The sequence below is a fragment of the Dama dama genome, chromosome 24 (genome assembly GCF_033118175.1).
Source record: "Dama dama isolate Ldn47 chromosome 24, ASM3311817v1, whole genome shotgun sequence".
Classification (NCBI taxonomy): domain Eukaryota; kingdom Metazoa; phylum Chordata; class Mammalia; order Artiodactyla; family Cervidae; genus Dama; species Dama dama.
In genome coordinates, this window is record NC_083704.1 from 53,876,752 (window position 1) to 53,892,058 (window position 15,307).

The following is a 15,307-nucleotide window of genomic DNA, read 5'->3' on the forward strand; positions in this document are numbered from 1 at the left end:
CCTGACCAGGGATTGAATCCATGTCCCCTGCATTGGGACAACAGAGTCTTAATCATCGGACCACCAGGGAAGTCCCCCATAAGCTTTTTAAAGCACATAAGCCCTTGTTCAAATTAGACCTCAGAAGAAAATACAACACAGAAAATAGCTCTGTTGGAAGCACAGGCCACATCCTAAGGGTCCAGGGAGGCCAGTATGAAAAGATTCAACTCTGGAACCACCTGAAAAGGCCATACCAGCAACAGGAGGTGGACAGATTGTTTGACTGAGAACAGGGTATCCTTCTAGGAGAGGGAGATTTGGATATGAGGAGGAGGGAATGTAACCTCCACACACAAGATTGGCCTGGGAGCACTAAGAGAAGCTGCCACCAGGGGCCCACTTCTCACCCCTAAGGCCCCCACCCTGGCTTCCTACAGGAGATGGAGTGAGAAAATGAGAGACCTCCTGCCTCTCACTCTTTAAACAGACTTTTCTCTGGTCTTCACACGGCACACCCCATTCCTGCCTCCTCACCTTGCCTCACCCTATACCTGCCAGCTGGAATGCCCTTTCCCCAAATCTCTTCTATCCAGATTTGTCCTTCAAATTCACATGTCACAACCTCTTGAAGCCCTCTATGATTGTCCCCAGCCGAAAGTAGGATCCCTTTCTCTGACCCCCTCCGGCTGAGACTGAGGGCTCAGTTTCTCCGTGAGATGGGAACGTAAGGACTAAGTGAGATGATCCAGGCAAAGCACCCAAGTGGGCCTGGCATGCAATAGCCACTCAGTAAATGGCAGCCATTTGTTATGATGCTATGGTCTTCCCCCTCCACCTAGGCAGGACCACAGATACCTCAGGCTCTGGTACACAGTAGGTGTCTACTGAATACTCACCAGGTGACCAGCAGGTGGCCCCACACCCCAACTAACCTGCCCTGACCAGAGCCTCTGAATCTCAGTAAACTGGTTCCACTGGCTCCTCCTCCTGGGCAGGGGAAACAAAGAGGGCAGAACTGGCAGAGTCCTCGTAGCTGGGTGTGGCACCTAGTAGACACTTAATCTGCATTGGTGACCAAGGTTTCGGGGCTTGACCACCCCTTCCCCTTTCCAGGCTTCTCTAGTGGCTCAGACAGTAAAGAATCTGCCTGCAATGCAGGAGACCCAGGTTTGATCCCTGGGTTGGGAAGATTCCCCTGGAGAAGAACAAGGCAACCCATTCCAGTATTCTTGCCTGGAAACTCCCATAGACAGAGGAGCCTGGTGGGCTACACTCCATGGGGTAACAGAGTTGGACATGACTGAGCAACGAATACTCCCCTTTCCACTGCAGCCCTGCCCCACCCTTATAAGGATTACTCCCCTTAAACAGGTAAGAAAACTGAGGCTCAACAAGTGCGCATTACCTAAGACCATAGAGCGTTCTCACAATCCACCAGCCAGTGGCAGCACGTCCACCAAGGTGCAGAGAGGAGTTGGCCCTGATTAATCAATGTCTCATTTTATTGATGGGGACATCAAAAAGTGGAACAAACAGCTTTGCCCAAGGCTTCATGTAAACCAGAGCTGAGATCTCCTGGCTCTAAACTAAATAACCCCACCCCATCCTACACACAGGGTGGGAGGGGGCTTCCCAGACCCTTCCTTGCCTGCTGGCCTCGATTCCAAGGGGTGAACATGCAGGCTGTCCAGAGGGACAGAGCGGAGGATTTTATCCTGCTGGGTTTGTGGGCATCTGCGAGAATCCAGGGGGTGCAAAGGCTCAGACCAACACAGCCAGGTCTGGAGGGAGACAGTGACCTGTGCCCCTCCCATGTCTGCCAGAGAGAGAGCGCTTCTGGCAGACCTGGAAGCATCAAGACCCCTGCAGAGGTTGCAGCAAGCTGCGTTTTTGAGGCTCAGTTCTGACACTGCAATGGAGGGGCTGAATCGAGGGCGGAGAGGGGCTGGTGCGGAATAGCAATGAGCCAGGACGCTGGAAACCGGCCAGCACCAGGTCTGCAAGACAGAGAACGCTGCTGTCGACTGGGTCAGGGGGAGCATCACTGGGGAAAAAATCTGTCTCACACACACACAAACACACACACAAGCACACATGTGAATATACTTCTTACCGATTCTTTATTGAAAGCTCCTAGGGAAGCCACAGGAAGTCCATGTGAATGCATGTGTCTGAACAGGCTGATGTGAACGTGAGGCCCCTGGGCTTAGTTTACCTGGTAAAGCTAATTGTAAGGATTTGCTCCCATTTCACAGACAGCCACACTGAGACCCCGGGAGAAGCACAGACAGGCAGAGTTGAGGGCCACACAGAGTCTCTCTGTCCCTAAAGCCCTGGTTCTCCCTGAAGTTCTGCCTTCCACCTTGCAACCTATCAGGCACCCTCCCCAGACCCTGGGACATAAATTGCCTCTTTGATTTAAACTGCACAGTGACACCTCCTCTCAAGCCTTGCCTTCCTTTTGTGGACCATATCAAGCCCATGATTCAACATGCGCTTGTGAGGTATTTGTCCTTCTCCCTCACGTGTTTAAACTCCCTGAGGCGAGACTCTATCCTCAGCGTCCCCTGTCGCCTCTCCTGCACGCAGCACAGGGTCTCCAGCAGCGTGGGCTGAGCAGTCAAGGGACAGAGGCGGTCTGCACTGCCGCAGCTCTGTGACTAGGCAGACTTAACCTGCTTTGCACATGACCAGGATTTTACTGAGCTGAGTACATGACAAGGGTTGGTCGGAACCACAGGCTCTGCGAGGCCCCCAGAATTCATTTGGGGAGTCTAGGGGCCCTTCAAAAGGAGGGGTCACCCTCCTTGAAGCCCAGGGTTGGAGCCAAGGTCCAGGAAGCCCATACAATGCTGTTCTGGAGAGCAGGGCCTTGGGAGTAAGACCCCCATGGATGGAGAAAGGTGGAATTTCTAGGCGGAAAGTCTCAGAGGTAGATTTGGGGCTGGACTGCTTTTCCCTTGAGCCACTTCAGGTTCTTCTCTCCTTCCTTACAGCTAAGGATGCTAGGGTGGCAAATGGGGGCCAGCCACGTACCAGGTACCCCAATGAGTGCTTCATATGTCATGTGCCAGGATAGCCTGTATGACTCCCCTCGGTGGGCACCAACAACCACACTACACAGCCGAGGAAATCTAGGCGGGAAAGCTGGGAGGCTTATCCAAGGTCACCAGGCCAGGAAGTGGCACTCAGCTCAGGCGACTTGCCTGTCCCGCCTTCTAACATCTCATCGCCCTCCCCTACACCCTGAGGGAAAAGGAGGTGGGGAGGGAGTGCTGCGGGTGCCAGAGGAGCTCTTGGGGACCCGGGAGGACAGAAGCTGGGGGCATCTGACACAGTCCAGGCCCTCCTCTGGGCAACCCGCAAGGGCTCTCGGGGGGGCGGAGGGTGCTCTGTTGCTGGAGTAGTCAAAAGACAGTCTCCAGCGTCCCGCCCCCTCCCCTCCCCGACACTCTCGCTGCCAAATGAAATCTGGCAGCTTCTGAAAATAGCTCAGCGCTGCAGCAGGCGCTCTGCCCGCCCTTCAGCCGGCTGGCACACAGCTGGGGGTGGCCACTGTGGGCAGACGCCAGCGCACACCGGGCCGGGGGTGGGTGTCACACACACAGTGCACTGGGGACACGGGGCAGCTGCCATCTCTTCGCTCCCTTGACCTCGCCAAGCCTGGTGAGGCCAGGGTGGCCCTGGAGCCAGCCTGGCATGTCTACCAGGCTTGAAGCACTCTGTCCGGCAAGAGTGAAATCACTAGTGGGTGTGAGCACATGCCCTTGGGCTACTTTTGTTCACTCGTGTAGACGAGAAACCCAGGAACAAGGGAAAAATGCCAAAATGCTGTTTATTAATACCTGGATATAAAACCCAGCAGTGCGATCCTCCCTGACATGGTCTAGGGTTTCCCAGCCAATGAGAGAAGGGTGAGGAACCAGGAAGCAGGCTGGGGGCCAGGCACTGGCCAGGCCCATATCAGGCATTCAGCATCCTGAGGCTCCCTGGGCAGTGTGAGGCTGGGTGAGCCTGGAGCAGCGAGGGAGGGGCCCTGTCTGCTCCGACTCGGGCAAAAAAGAAAGGACCAGACCCTCTAAGCAGCAGCCCTCCACTGCCTCGAGTCTGACCCAAAGTACAGAAAGAGGCCCTGGATTAAGGGGGAGCCCCTTAGCCCTGCCTCCAGCCATCCACTCTCACAAAAGTACATCAGGAGACGAGCCCTGCCGTCAACCAGGAGAGCAGGGGGTGAACTCTTAAGGACAGGCTTTCCTGCCTGGGATCCGATGAGCAGGTGGGGGCAGGGTAACTGTACTGGCTTTTGTCACAGTGACATTTTCCAAAGTAAAAAAGGGTTAAAAATATCTGCACCCCCCCCCAAACCCCTCACTGGGGTTAAAAATATCTGCCCCCCCCAAACCCCTCACTGAGGTAAGAGGTCACTCTGGCGGGGGGGGGGGGGGGGGGGGTTGTCGTAACAGGATGGCTGGGCTCAGGCACTCTGTGGAAGGAGACTTCCAAGGGCCCTGTGGGATGGGGCTGCAGTAACACAGCGCAGGACCACCCAGGGAGCCAGGCAGACTGACCCTGACACTTCAGGGAGACCAAAAACGGAGGGGTCGGGGGGAGTCTAAGAGGGGTGAGTGGCACAAGGAGAGCAGCCTCCCCAAGAAGGCAGGCAGACCCTCAACTGCCCCCCTCCCTCCCTTGCTCACTCACTCAGCATTCAAGACTGGCAACTCTGTCCCTGGTCGCCATGACAACCAGTGGCCGGATGCCTTTCCCAAGGCCAGGCCCATCTGCCCACCCTCCGGGGAGCTGTTTTCACAGAAGGAGGGAAGCCCAACCACAACGCCCAGGGGTCTAGAACTCTAAGGCCAGGCCCTGGGCGGGATGCAGCCACAGGGCATTCAGGCCGCAGTGATCAAAGGCACTGGAGCTGCAGCACGTGGCTCCCCAGGGCCCAGGTTTTGGCCCCTCTCTAGGGCCTGACCCTGGGATGCGATTCTGAAGGACTTGGGGTCATGTTCCCCCATCCTGAAGTTCCAAGTGACAAATCACAACACAACACAAACAACTCTTTTGTTAAAAAAACAGGACCCTGAGCCCTCCAGGTCAGGGCTTCAGCCCACTCCAGTGTGTCCTCTGGCTCCCCCAAGGTCAGAGGAGCTACTGGTTGTTGCAGCCCTGCGAGCCCGAGGAGCTGCCTGCCTGCTTCTTCCTCCGCTTGTTGAGGAGCCGGTTGTTAGAAGTCTTCAGGTCCTTGATCTTCACCTGGTCATAGTCCACCCGCATGGTTGCCAAGGCACTGGTCATTTCCTCCTGGGGATGGGTGTGGGGGGAGAGCAGGTCTACTGACCTCAAGAGACATTACCTCCTGCTTGAGTGGCCCCTTAATAATGTCAGTAATGGCAGTGACCACCTTTGCTGCCCAAGTGCCCCCATGTACCCAGCTCTGGGCCCACTGCTTTGCCTCACACAGTCCTCACTCCAGTCCTCTGCGGTAAAGACTGAGCTTACCTCAGACAAGGCACAGGAAGTGTGGTGACTCCCTGGGACCACACCAAGGGTAAGTAGGACAGGGACGTGGACCAATGTCATCTGCTCAGAACCACAGGGCCTTTAGGGGACACCATCATGCTGTGCACCCAGGTTACCAGCACCTGAAGGTTGTGTCCAGGTTGCCCCAGGCTCTGAGCTACTGCCCCACAGGCTCAAATCTGGCCTCTCCTGAGTCTAAAAGCAAGCTGACCGCCCTCCCAGATGCTGCAGATCATAAGAGCAATTATGGCCAAAGCCCCACTTCACTGAGGGAGCAAGACAGGACCCCTGCCCTGAATGGGGTAGTGTGGCCCAAAGACCACTATGTGGTCACTGACACGAGGCGTAAGGGGGCCAAAGACCCAGGTTCTGGGAGGTCACCACCCTGTAGTCCCTTTTTCCAAAACCCTGAGACCTGCGGGAAGATGGTCCACCCACCTTGACTTCATCCCAGTGGTCTCTGTCCTCCTGCAGCACTCGGGCTGTGTGGAGTGGAGTCTGAGGCACCACCATCGATTGCTGGAAGGAGACCCAAGCCCGTGGATCAGAGCCTGCAAGCACCTGGGACAGCACTGGCTGCCCGCACCCCGCCGCCAGCCCCTTTCTTTGGGGCTCCAGTGGGGAATCCAAGGCTCAGGGCAGTGAAGGAACCTGATGAGACCAGGAGCAAAGGCAGGGAAAGGCAGGGTACTACCGCATGTCTGTGGCCCACCCCAGGGCCTCTGGAGCCGTCAACCCTCTTGGCAGCCCTGCTCGAGCTCGTCACCCGGCCCACCACAGGACGAGGAGGCACTCACGTTGATCCAGGGATGGTTCATGAATTGTGTGATGGTCAGCCTCTCGGTGGGGTCTGTCTTCAGCAGGAGGCGGATCAGCTGCTTGGCTAGCGAAGAGAGGGCAGTGGTGAGGCTCTGGAGCTGCTCAGAGCCAGTTCCTGCTCCCAGAGATCACCAGCTCTGCAACATGCTCCCAAATTCCTAACCCACAGAAACAGTGTGCTGATAACGGCTTCTTGTTGTAAGGCACTAAGTGTTTGGGGTAATTTGTTAGGCAGCAATAGATAACTGATACAGGGCAGATTTGTTCGTGGTCCCCAAAGGGAAAATATGAATGAAGGACAAGAATTAGGGGAAGTTTTGAGGCAGGTTTTGAGCCCATTTGGCAGACATAGAGAAGGACGTTCAAATGGTGAGATGACTTGCCTAGGATCACACAGCTGGGATGTGGAGGAAGCCAGGATCTAAACACAGGTCGGTTTGACACCTAAGTGGTCTCTCCCAGAAGGAAGGCTGCTGGGGTCCGGTGGAGCGAGCTAGGCAGAGTGTCACTCACCATCCTCGGAGACCTCGGACCACTCAGGGCTTGGGAAGCCATACTGGCCCAGGCGGATCCTCCTCTTCATCCCCGGCGAGATGGCCTGGCCCGTGTTGGAGTAGAAGGGCGGGAAGCCGCACAGGCTGGGGGAGGGCGGAGGTCATTCGGCATGGGGGTGGGGGCAGTGCCAGGGCGGACCCATTCTCCTCCCCAAGACCCTGACCGGGAGACAGGCAGCCAGACGCCAGGGCAATAGTATCAGCCCCCCAACTCGGGGGTTCATCTCCAGGAACACCAGCTGCCCTTGGCATGGGGAGGCCTTCGGGGAGCCTGAAGGAGAGGTGTCCCCTGACCAGAAGGGAACAGCAGACTGCTGGAAGAGTGGCCCACTTGAGCCCCTCACCCCGGACGGTGGGGGCAGAAGTGGTTCCAAGGGTACCTGGGGGTGCAGGAAAGGGATGGTACTCACAGGATGTACATGATGACGCCCAGGGACCACATGTCACATGACTTGTCATACTTCTCTGGACCCAGGACCTCAGGAGCTGCCGGGGCAGAGGGCACAGAAGGACTCTCAGTCCAAGGGTCTTGGGGCACCGGCAGGCGCCTACAGCTGGGCAAGGTGGGAGCAGGTGCCCGAGCCGGGGATGGGGCAGAGCAGATTGGTGTCTGGCACCTCCTGGGAAGGCAGCATGTGTGTGAAGTCGGGGGAGGAACAACAGCTCCCAGATAAAATAAACCCACTTTCAGGCTGGGCTGTAAGAGATGATAACCTCCTAGCTACCTTGGGCCAATCTCAGCCATGGTGTGGTAGGGGAAGGACAGAAGGGCAGTCAGGGGTTGGGTGGGGTCCTGCCATAGGGGAGAGGGCCCCAGCCCAGCAGCTGCCCAGCGTCCCCTGTCTCCTGAACAGACAGCCTAGGTCATGGGCAAGGAAGGGCCATGGCCAGGGCTCTGGGTTCCACTGTTCACCTGGCAACCATCCCATGGGGCCTTGGTCTTCCCATCTGTGCAATGAGATCGGTAGGCCGGGAGATTACTAAGTCAAAATACTGCAAAACACGTCCTGGTAAACAGAGTGTCATTCCAGCTGTCTCCAGGGGCTTCCCACCCCTTCAACAGCTCTCGGAAGGCTTATCCTGAGGGAGAAGAGTCGTCTGTAAACGAGTCATCACCCCACTCTCCCCTCTTTCTGGGGGCTGGGGGGGCGGTGGCTTCTCCAGGTCTAGGGGCTACCTGCTCACAGGGGAGCAGGGAGCTTTTCCAGGAAGCATGAGTGTGTGCGAAGCCCTGGGGCCCATCCTGGCCCTCACCTAAGGGACGCTTTCCCAAAACGCAGGTGGCTGGTCCCCTGCTTCCCTCTCATGTAGGAGGAGGCGCCTGCCCACTTTCTGAATATGACTCCCAGGAAGATAAAAACCGGAGAAAAACAACTGCGCTTGGGCTCCATCCCAAGCCGACGGCAGCCTTTTATCACATGTATATTTAGAGCCACTGTGATGTCATTCAGCTCACAGGCCAGAGCCAGAATTTTCCTGGATCTATTTTCAAAAGCAGAAACTGAAGTTTGGGAGAATATTTTTGCAGCCTCCGGCCCCCCAGCTGCCGCCTCCACACAGACAAGAACCCTCCCCTCCCTCCTCACAGCACTTTAACCCTTTGGCTTCTGTGTCCCACAGGCTGCCCCAGACCACAGCGGGGAGGGGGTGGGGGGGCAGGGTGCAGTAAAGAGGTACCAGCCACCTCCCAGGGACTCACCCACATAGTAGGGAGTGTAACATGGAGTTTGCAGGGCATTCTGGGTGGTCTCTTTGGCAAAACCAAAGTCCGTGAGCTTCAGCACTGCATCTTTGTCCTTGGATGTGTAGAGCAGGTTTTCAGGCTGGTCCAGGGAGAGAAAACATTAGTCTGGAGTCAGGCACCAGGTGGGGGCAGATTTCCACAGTGATCTGCAGGCAGATTTCCTTCCTCCCTCCCTCATCCAGACTGAGGCAGGAGAAGCCAGGTCCATCTCACTAAAAAAGACCTGGGTCTCGGCCACCAATGACATGGGCCAAAGGTGGAGGAGACTAATGTGGCTGAGAGGTGACACCTTGTTTCACAGAGGGGAAACTGAGGCAGTGGTTCCACCAAGCCTGGGGATAACTGAGTGCCACAGAGAGCCCAGGGGCAGGGACTTCTGAGCTTGAGTCGGTGATGCTGCCATGAGATGCCAAGATGAGGGTTCCAGGGGAACGGGGGGCTGCTCATGAACCAGTGCTGCCTAGAACACATCCTGTACCCAGCCCAGAATGAACCTGCACAACAGGACCCTACCTGAAGTTGCTCGGGGAACTCAGGCCCCAGGAGCTGCACAGAGGCTAGTCTTCCTGGTTGTAGGGAACAGAAGGTCTGAGGGATGAAGGCAGTGGGGAGGTCTGCATGGAGGAGGCAGCCCTCGAGCTGCTTTCTAATGAATGGGTAGGACCTAGACCCACGGAGAGAAGCAGCACAGCTGGGGCAGAGGGATGGGGTGGTACATGGAGTTTCAGTTTGGAGCCAGTGAAAACTATTTCTCAGGTTCTATTTGAGATGATCCAAACTTGGACTGGGGTGGAAAACAGGGAAGCAGTTTTTGTATAGGAATCTTCTCCATAGAAGGCTTTTCTCCCCTTATGGGAAAAAAAGGAGGCCAGGGCCAAAATAAAGCAACAGTTCAGAATGTGAGACTGTTGTGGCTCCATGTGTATCTAAAATCAAAGGGTAACCACACAAGTTGGCAATATTCAGCCAGGGGAAGAACCTGATGCAGTGGGTCTCCTCTGCCCAGTTTTAGGAGGAAATAAGTCTGGGGGGGGGGGGGCGGGCAGGGCAGTCAGGGTCTAGGTTGGGGGCCAAGGGCCCAGGAGTTGTAATTCTGCTCTGACAGTGGCTGGCACATGCATGTGTGTGCATGTGTGAATGTGAAGCTGCCTCAGTTTGCCTTTCTTCCGTCTGATCCTGATCACCTGTAAGATCCGTCCTCCCTGGACAGGAAATTTGGAGAGAACACTCTCAAGCCCATCCACCGGAAGGACAGCAGGTCCAGCTGCTGGGATCACCTCCGCTCCTCTGTCCAGCGCCCAGCAAAGGGCCTCCCTTCCCCTAAAACACTGCCATCAGAGGGCTCTGCCTACAGGAACTATGGCTGTCACTTCACATAAGCTGCAACAGTGTTGGGCAGCCCTGCCCCTGAAGCCTGGCACACTGTCTTCACAAAATTCTTGCTGAGTGAACAAATGAATGCATGAATCCCCAGTGAGGCATTTGCAGAGCCTTGAGCAAGACAGTGCAGCATCTGCAGAGCCTTGAGCAAGACAATTGCTCTCTGAGCCTCGGTTTCCTCATCTGTCAAATGGGTAATGGCACCCTCTCACAGGGCTGGGTGAGGATTAAACGAGATGCTTCTCAGGACCCAGTGACTCAAGGTAGGCACTAGTTTATTCTCATGGCTACTGGGATTATATATGCTTGAAGGAAACAAGGAGACCTATCTGGCTAGAGCACAATGAACACGCTGGGACCATGGGAGGAGAGGCTGAGCCGTGCAGTATGGGCCATGGGGAGAGGCCTGGAATGCCATCAAGGAGCATGGCCTCCATCCGGTGGATGCTGGGACCATTGGGGTCCATGAATGGCATTCTTTGTCCTGGTCCCCCAACATGGGTCCTGGAGCCTCACCTTGACATCTCGGTGGGCAATGTTCCGGCTGTGCAGAAACTGGATGGCAGTGCCAATATCCCGCATGATCTCTGCGGCTTCTGCAGACACGGACAGAGGAGGGAGCCGTGGATGGAAGTCGAGGGTCAGGCAGCCTAGGGGGCCCCTCCCCATCACCCCTCTTGGAAAAGCACAAGATGGTGCACTCCTGCCACCCAGGACCCCACCTCATAGCCTGACTCTGGTCCCCCTAGTTTCTTCTGGAGATGCCCCCAGCTCAGCTGCTGGCTGGCACCAAGAAGCATTGAGGCCTCCATCCCAGACCCATGGGGAGTCCATCTCTGACAAGCTGCCACAGACTCACAGAACCCCTTGGGGGATGAACACTCTCCCCACCCCCACTTTAGTTCAGCTGGGGAAATTGAGGCACAGAGAGGGACAGGGTCTTGCCCAGAGTCACAAAGAAACTCTGTGTGCCCCATCTCAGCCCAAACTCCCCGTGCAGCGGCACATCCGTACCTCTTTCAGTGAAAGCCTGGTCACCACGCTCCTGAATCCTGCTGAACAACTCACCACCTTCCATGCTGTCGGAGAAAGCAGGGGTGGAGGGGGAGAATCAGGCATCGACCTGCCCCTGCCGTGAGTCGTGGGCCCAGGCCCCCAGCCCTACTGCTCTTCCCCTGGGGAACGGTCACTGTCAGCCTTGCTGTGTCTTGAAGAGCCTGGTGCGCGGTGGGCTGTTGGCTTGGGTGGGTTGAACTCAACTCTTAGAACTAGGGGAGGATCTTCCCCAGGGAGCATCAATGTTCCCAGGAACACTGTCTTGATCTGGCAGCCCCACCTTTATCCAAGTTTACCCAAGTGAGGAATGAGATGTCAGTTATCATCCTCATGACCACCGTTTTCTGAGCACCCACTGTGTGCTGTGCCCTCGGCAAACCCTTTGTGCGTACTGCTGTGTGATCCTGGGTGGGTCCCTTCAGCTCTCTGTGCCTCAGCTTCCTCTTCTGTAAAACAGGGATTAGCGCACCAACCTCACAGAGTTGGGAAGACTGATTCAGCAGTACACACAGAGCACTTAGAATGAACAGGGTGGATGCCACACCAAGATCTCCCTCCACACTTTACAGGGAGGTTACAGCGATCCAGAGAGGTGAGAGGCCTGCCCAAGGTCACACAGCTAGTGAGTGACAGAGTCAGGATCTGAACCCCAAATGTGACTCAAGAGCTGCTACCGTATGGGGAGAGGGGGAACTTGAAAGGCAGACAGGCAGGAGCTGGAGACCAAGACCCAGGGCCCAGGTTCTGAGGAAGGTTAGGGCTGAGCCACAGTGCTCACGGGAGAAGCCCAGGATGGAGGAGGCCACTGGCTCCTGGATCCTGGCCAGGGTCACCCAACATTGGGGGCGGGGGGTGGGGGGGAGCCATGGGAGCGCAAATCCAGGTGAGGAGAAAGCCGAGGGGACAGCATATATCCCACTCTTCCCCCAGTCTCCCCCCATCCCAGCCACATTCAGGGCTTGGTAGCCTTCTCTGACAGCTCTCAGACCAGCCCCTCCTCACCAAGTGGGAATCACACCCAAGGAAGCCATATTACAGCCCCTGAGGATTCCACCCGTGCAGGAGTGCCCTTGGGGCCAGATGCCCAGGTCCATCACCCTTCAGGGGCTGGGGGGCCCTCCCGGGGCTGCTATCTAAAGAACAGAGAGGTCCCCTAAAGAATGGCGGGAGTTGGGGAATGGTGGGGGCCATAGGGGTACGAATGAGATGCTGAGGGAGGGTGGGCCAGCATACCATTCCATGACAATGAGGAGACAGCGTTTGCTGTGATGCATATTCTCATAAACATCCAGGATGCGCACGATGTGGGGGCCACCTGAGGCCTGCCAGTGGTGGTCCACTTCCTGCCGGGCCTTGGGGCTGTCGTACAGGAGCTGAGGGCAGGGAGGCACAGACTGTCAGGCCCAGAACCCACTTCCCCAGGAGCCACCCAGACAGTGCCACTGCCCTCACTGGGCAGACAAGGACATGTAGGCTCAGAGAGGCCTGTGACCTGCCTAAGGTCACCCAGCTGATGAAGGGCAAAAGGAGGATTCCAATCCAGGTTGGATGTGCGGTTCAATGAGCCTCTGCATGGCTGAGGGTCAGCTTCAAGCAAGCTTAGCTGGTATCTCAGGAAGGCCTGGGAGGTAGCTGAAAGCTTGGAAAGGCTCAGAAGCCAGAGAAGCCCCCGCCTCCTTTCCCAGGGGGCAGCAACTGAGGTGGAAATTGAGGGGATTTTGTAGTCAAATCACAGATCAGTTGTGAGACCCTGTGCCAGGAGCCACACATCCCCAGAGCCTCATGTTTCCAGTGGGATAAGGGTTGTGGGCCAGAGGTAGAGGCTGGCGAGGAGGACCCTGTTTGGTGGGGGTGACTCCTTGGTAGGGTGAGGTTTCCAAGCTTGGGGCTAAATTCCTCCGTGACTCAGTGTGACCTCAAGCAAACATTCACAGCTTCAAGCCACAGCCCACAACTCCGTAAAATGGAGTAATAACAGTCATCCCCACAGGATGCATCATAGTGAAGCAGGCAGCAGGTGGGTGGGTGTCGGGATCTTTGCTCGGGTTAACTCAGCCCCAGACTGTGGCTGCCAACCTTAAGGCCAATCACCGGAAATGAGCAAGACCTTGAATTGGTCATGCTCAGAGGTGGAGGGGGTGTAGAAGTCGGCCTTCTGGGGGATGTGGCCCAGAATGGGGAGAACAGGGACGAGGCATCCCCCGGTAAGGCTGCTCACATCTGCTTCCTGGTTGAACAGGGCTAAAGAGTGAGGTTGGAAACCAAGACAGGCTGAGACCAGCTCCATCTGGCTCAGCACCCACAGGACCCTGGGCCACCATGGGTCCTGCTTTCCTTCCTGGGCAGGATGGTCTCCCCTCCTCTAGGGCATGTGCGGGGCAGCCTCCAGGACAAAGCTCTCTAGGCAAAGATCAACTGAGGTGGAGAGGAAGGCAGTGGACCTCCACATCTGCTGCTGCCGCTGGTCTGAGGAGCTGTTCCCTTTGACCCGAGTGTGGAGTGCAAGGAGGTGGGCAGGCCCCTCCACCAGCTCGGGGGCTCCCGCTCCGCTAACAGTCCAGAATGGGGCACACAGAGGCGGCTGTAGGCAGACGCTCCCAGCCTGGAAACCATGGATCCCTTGCTCGTGCTGCCTTTGCCGCCTCTGTTCCCTGCCCACACAGCTCCCCTGCACCAGCTTCTTACTTAACAGCACTGGGGGAAAGAGGCTTGGTCACATCAGTTCCCCCTGCCCCCACTGTGTCCTGAGGCGCCTCAGGCTTCAACCGCAGGATCAAAGATGCACCATTTTCCCTCCCTTCTCTGTCCTCTCTGCACCTCGTCTCTGCTTGGCCTCCCAACACTTCTCCCTGCCCCCTGCCACCTCTTCCCTAGCCGACCTGACCATGTCCTGGCAGGGCCTCCAGGAGGGTTCCTGGACCCTCACTCTGTCCTGCTTCTGGTACCCCGACCCCTGTACCAGGGTCCTCTCTCTTCTCTCCTCAAAGGCCCAGCCCACAGCTGACAGGTTTTCTGTGGGGTCCTCAGTCCCGCCTCTTCCTCTCTGGCTCTTCTCCACCTGTCCCCACCCTCACTCCTTAAATCCCCAGCCCTCGCGCTCCAGATAACGGCCACCTCCTTCCCTGGCACCCAGAGCGCGCCTTCCTCTCCCAGCTCCCTTTCTGCTGCCCTGGCCCCAGAACACCTGGTTCGGGTTGGAATGCCGGACGTACTGATCCCAAACAAGCCTCACGCTCCGCCCTCACCACGTGCTCTCTTGCTCCACCTCCTTCTCCACTGGGCCAGCTCTCCCTTTATGAGGAACGTTCTGGGCTTGGTTCAGATGTCTCCTGCTCTGAGAAGTCCTCCCAGCACCTCCCTCAGTGGTTTTTGCCTCTGCACCTCCAGCAGGCTGGAGGCAGCATGAAGGGAGAGGCATGTGGGGTTAACCTGGGAGTCCCCAGCTGGGGCCTGGCAGAAAACGCTGAGCTCTGGAACAAACAAAGGATGGGATGATGGGTTTGATCCCTGGTCAGGGGACTAGATCCCGCATGCCACAACTAAGACCCAGTGCAACCAAATAAATAAATAATAAGCACAAATTTTTTTTAATGTTAAGAAAACATTGCCTGCTCCCCAGAAAGCTCCTGCATCATCGCCCTTTTCTCCTCCCTCCTGTGCATCACTTACTCATGACCTACAATTAGCTTGTTCCTTTGATAACTCTATAAACACACACATACACATATAGACGATACACTTTCAATATGCCTGGCTCTGTTCTGAGCCTTTTACAAATATTAGGAGGAAGGGACTTTATTACCACATGGAGGCAGAGGGAGGTGAGTAACTGACCCCAGATCATGCAGCCGTTTCCCCAGTCAGGCCGGCACCGGGCTGTCTCCAACATCAGACTGTGGGCCCCCACGGGCAGGGCCAGTCTGGGTTCCAGTGCTCACACAGAGCACTGGCTCGGGTAATACTCGGGGATTTAATGAACAAATCTATAAAGTGGGGGTAAAGGGAAGAAACCCTCACAACCCATCATGGGGAGAGAAGAAGAAGAAACTGAGGGGCCAGGAAGGCTCAACAAAGGAGAGACGTGACAGCCTGGCCCAAATTCCTCCCGGCTGTACTCATCGACCCTCTCTGGCCAACCAGACTTCACCTCCTCTTCTAGGCAGCCCATCCTGACTCCTCCAGCCCACAAGCCCATCGCTACAAGTAGGCTTCATTCATGCAAGTACCTGAGGGGTCACTATCCTTCATA

At 56.5% G+C, this 15,307-nt stretch overlaps 1 protein-coding gene across 2 annotated transcripts in view; it reads right to left on the bottom strand.

Annotated features, from left to right (window-relative positions):
• Positions 1 to 3,799: 3,799 nt before the first annotated feature.
• The window catches only part of MAPKAPK3 (MAPK activated protein kinase 3), a 34,387-nt gene continuing 22,879 nt past the window's right edge, over positions 3,800 to 15,307 (bottom strand). For both annotated transcript variants that reach the window (XM_061128493.1, XM_061128492.1), the window contains exons 3-11: positions 12,292 to 12,431; positions 11,017 to 11,081; positions 10,519 to 10,598; positions 8,578 to 8,701; positions 7,289 to 7,364; positions 6,838 to 6,962; positions 6,303 to 6,388; positions 5,944 to 6,024; positions 3,800 to 5,286 (exon numbers count right to left, since the gene is read on the bottom strand). In XM_061128493.1, the coding sequence (XP_060984476.1) occupies positions 5,134 to 5,286; positions 5,944 to 6,024; positions 6,303 to 6,388; positions 6,838 to 6,962; positions 7,289 to 7,364; positions 8,578 to 8,701; positions 10,519 to 10,598; positions 11,017 to 11,081; positions 12,292 to 12,431 (930 nt within the window). In that variant the 3' untranslated portion in view covers positions 3,800 to 5,133. The remainder of the gene's footprint in view (positions 5,287 to 5,943; positions 6,025 to 6,302; positions 6,389 to 6,837; positions 6,963 to 7,288; positions 7,365 to 8,577; positions 8,702 to 10,518; positions 10,599 to 11,016; positions 11,082 to 12,291; positions 12,432 to 15,307) is intronic.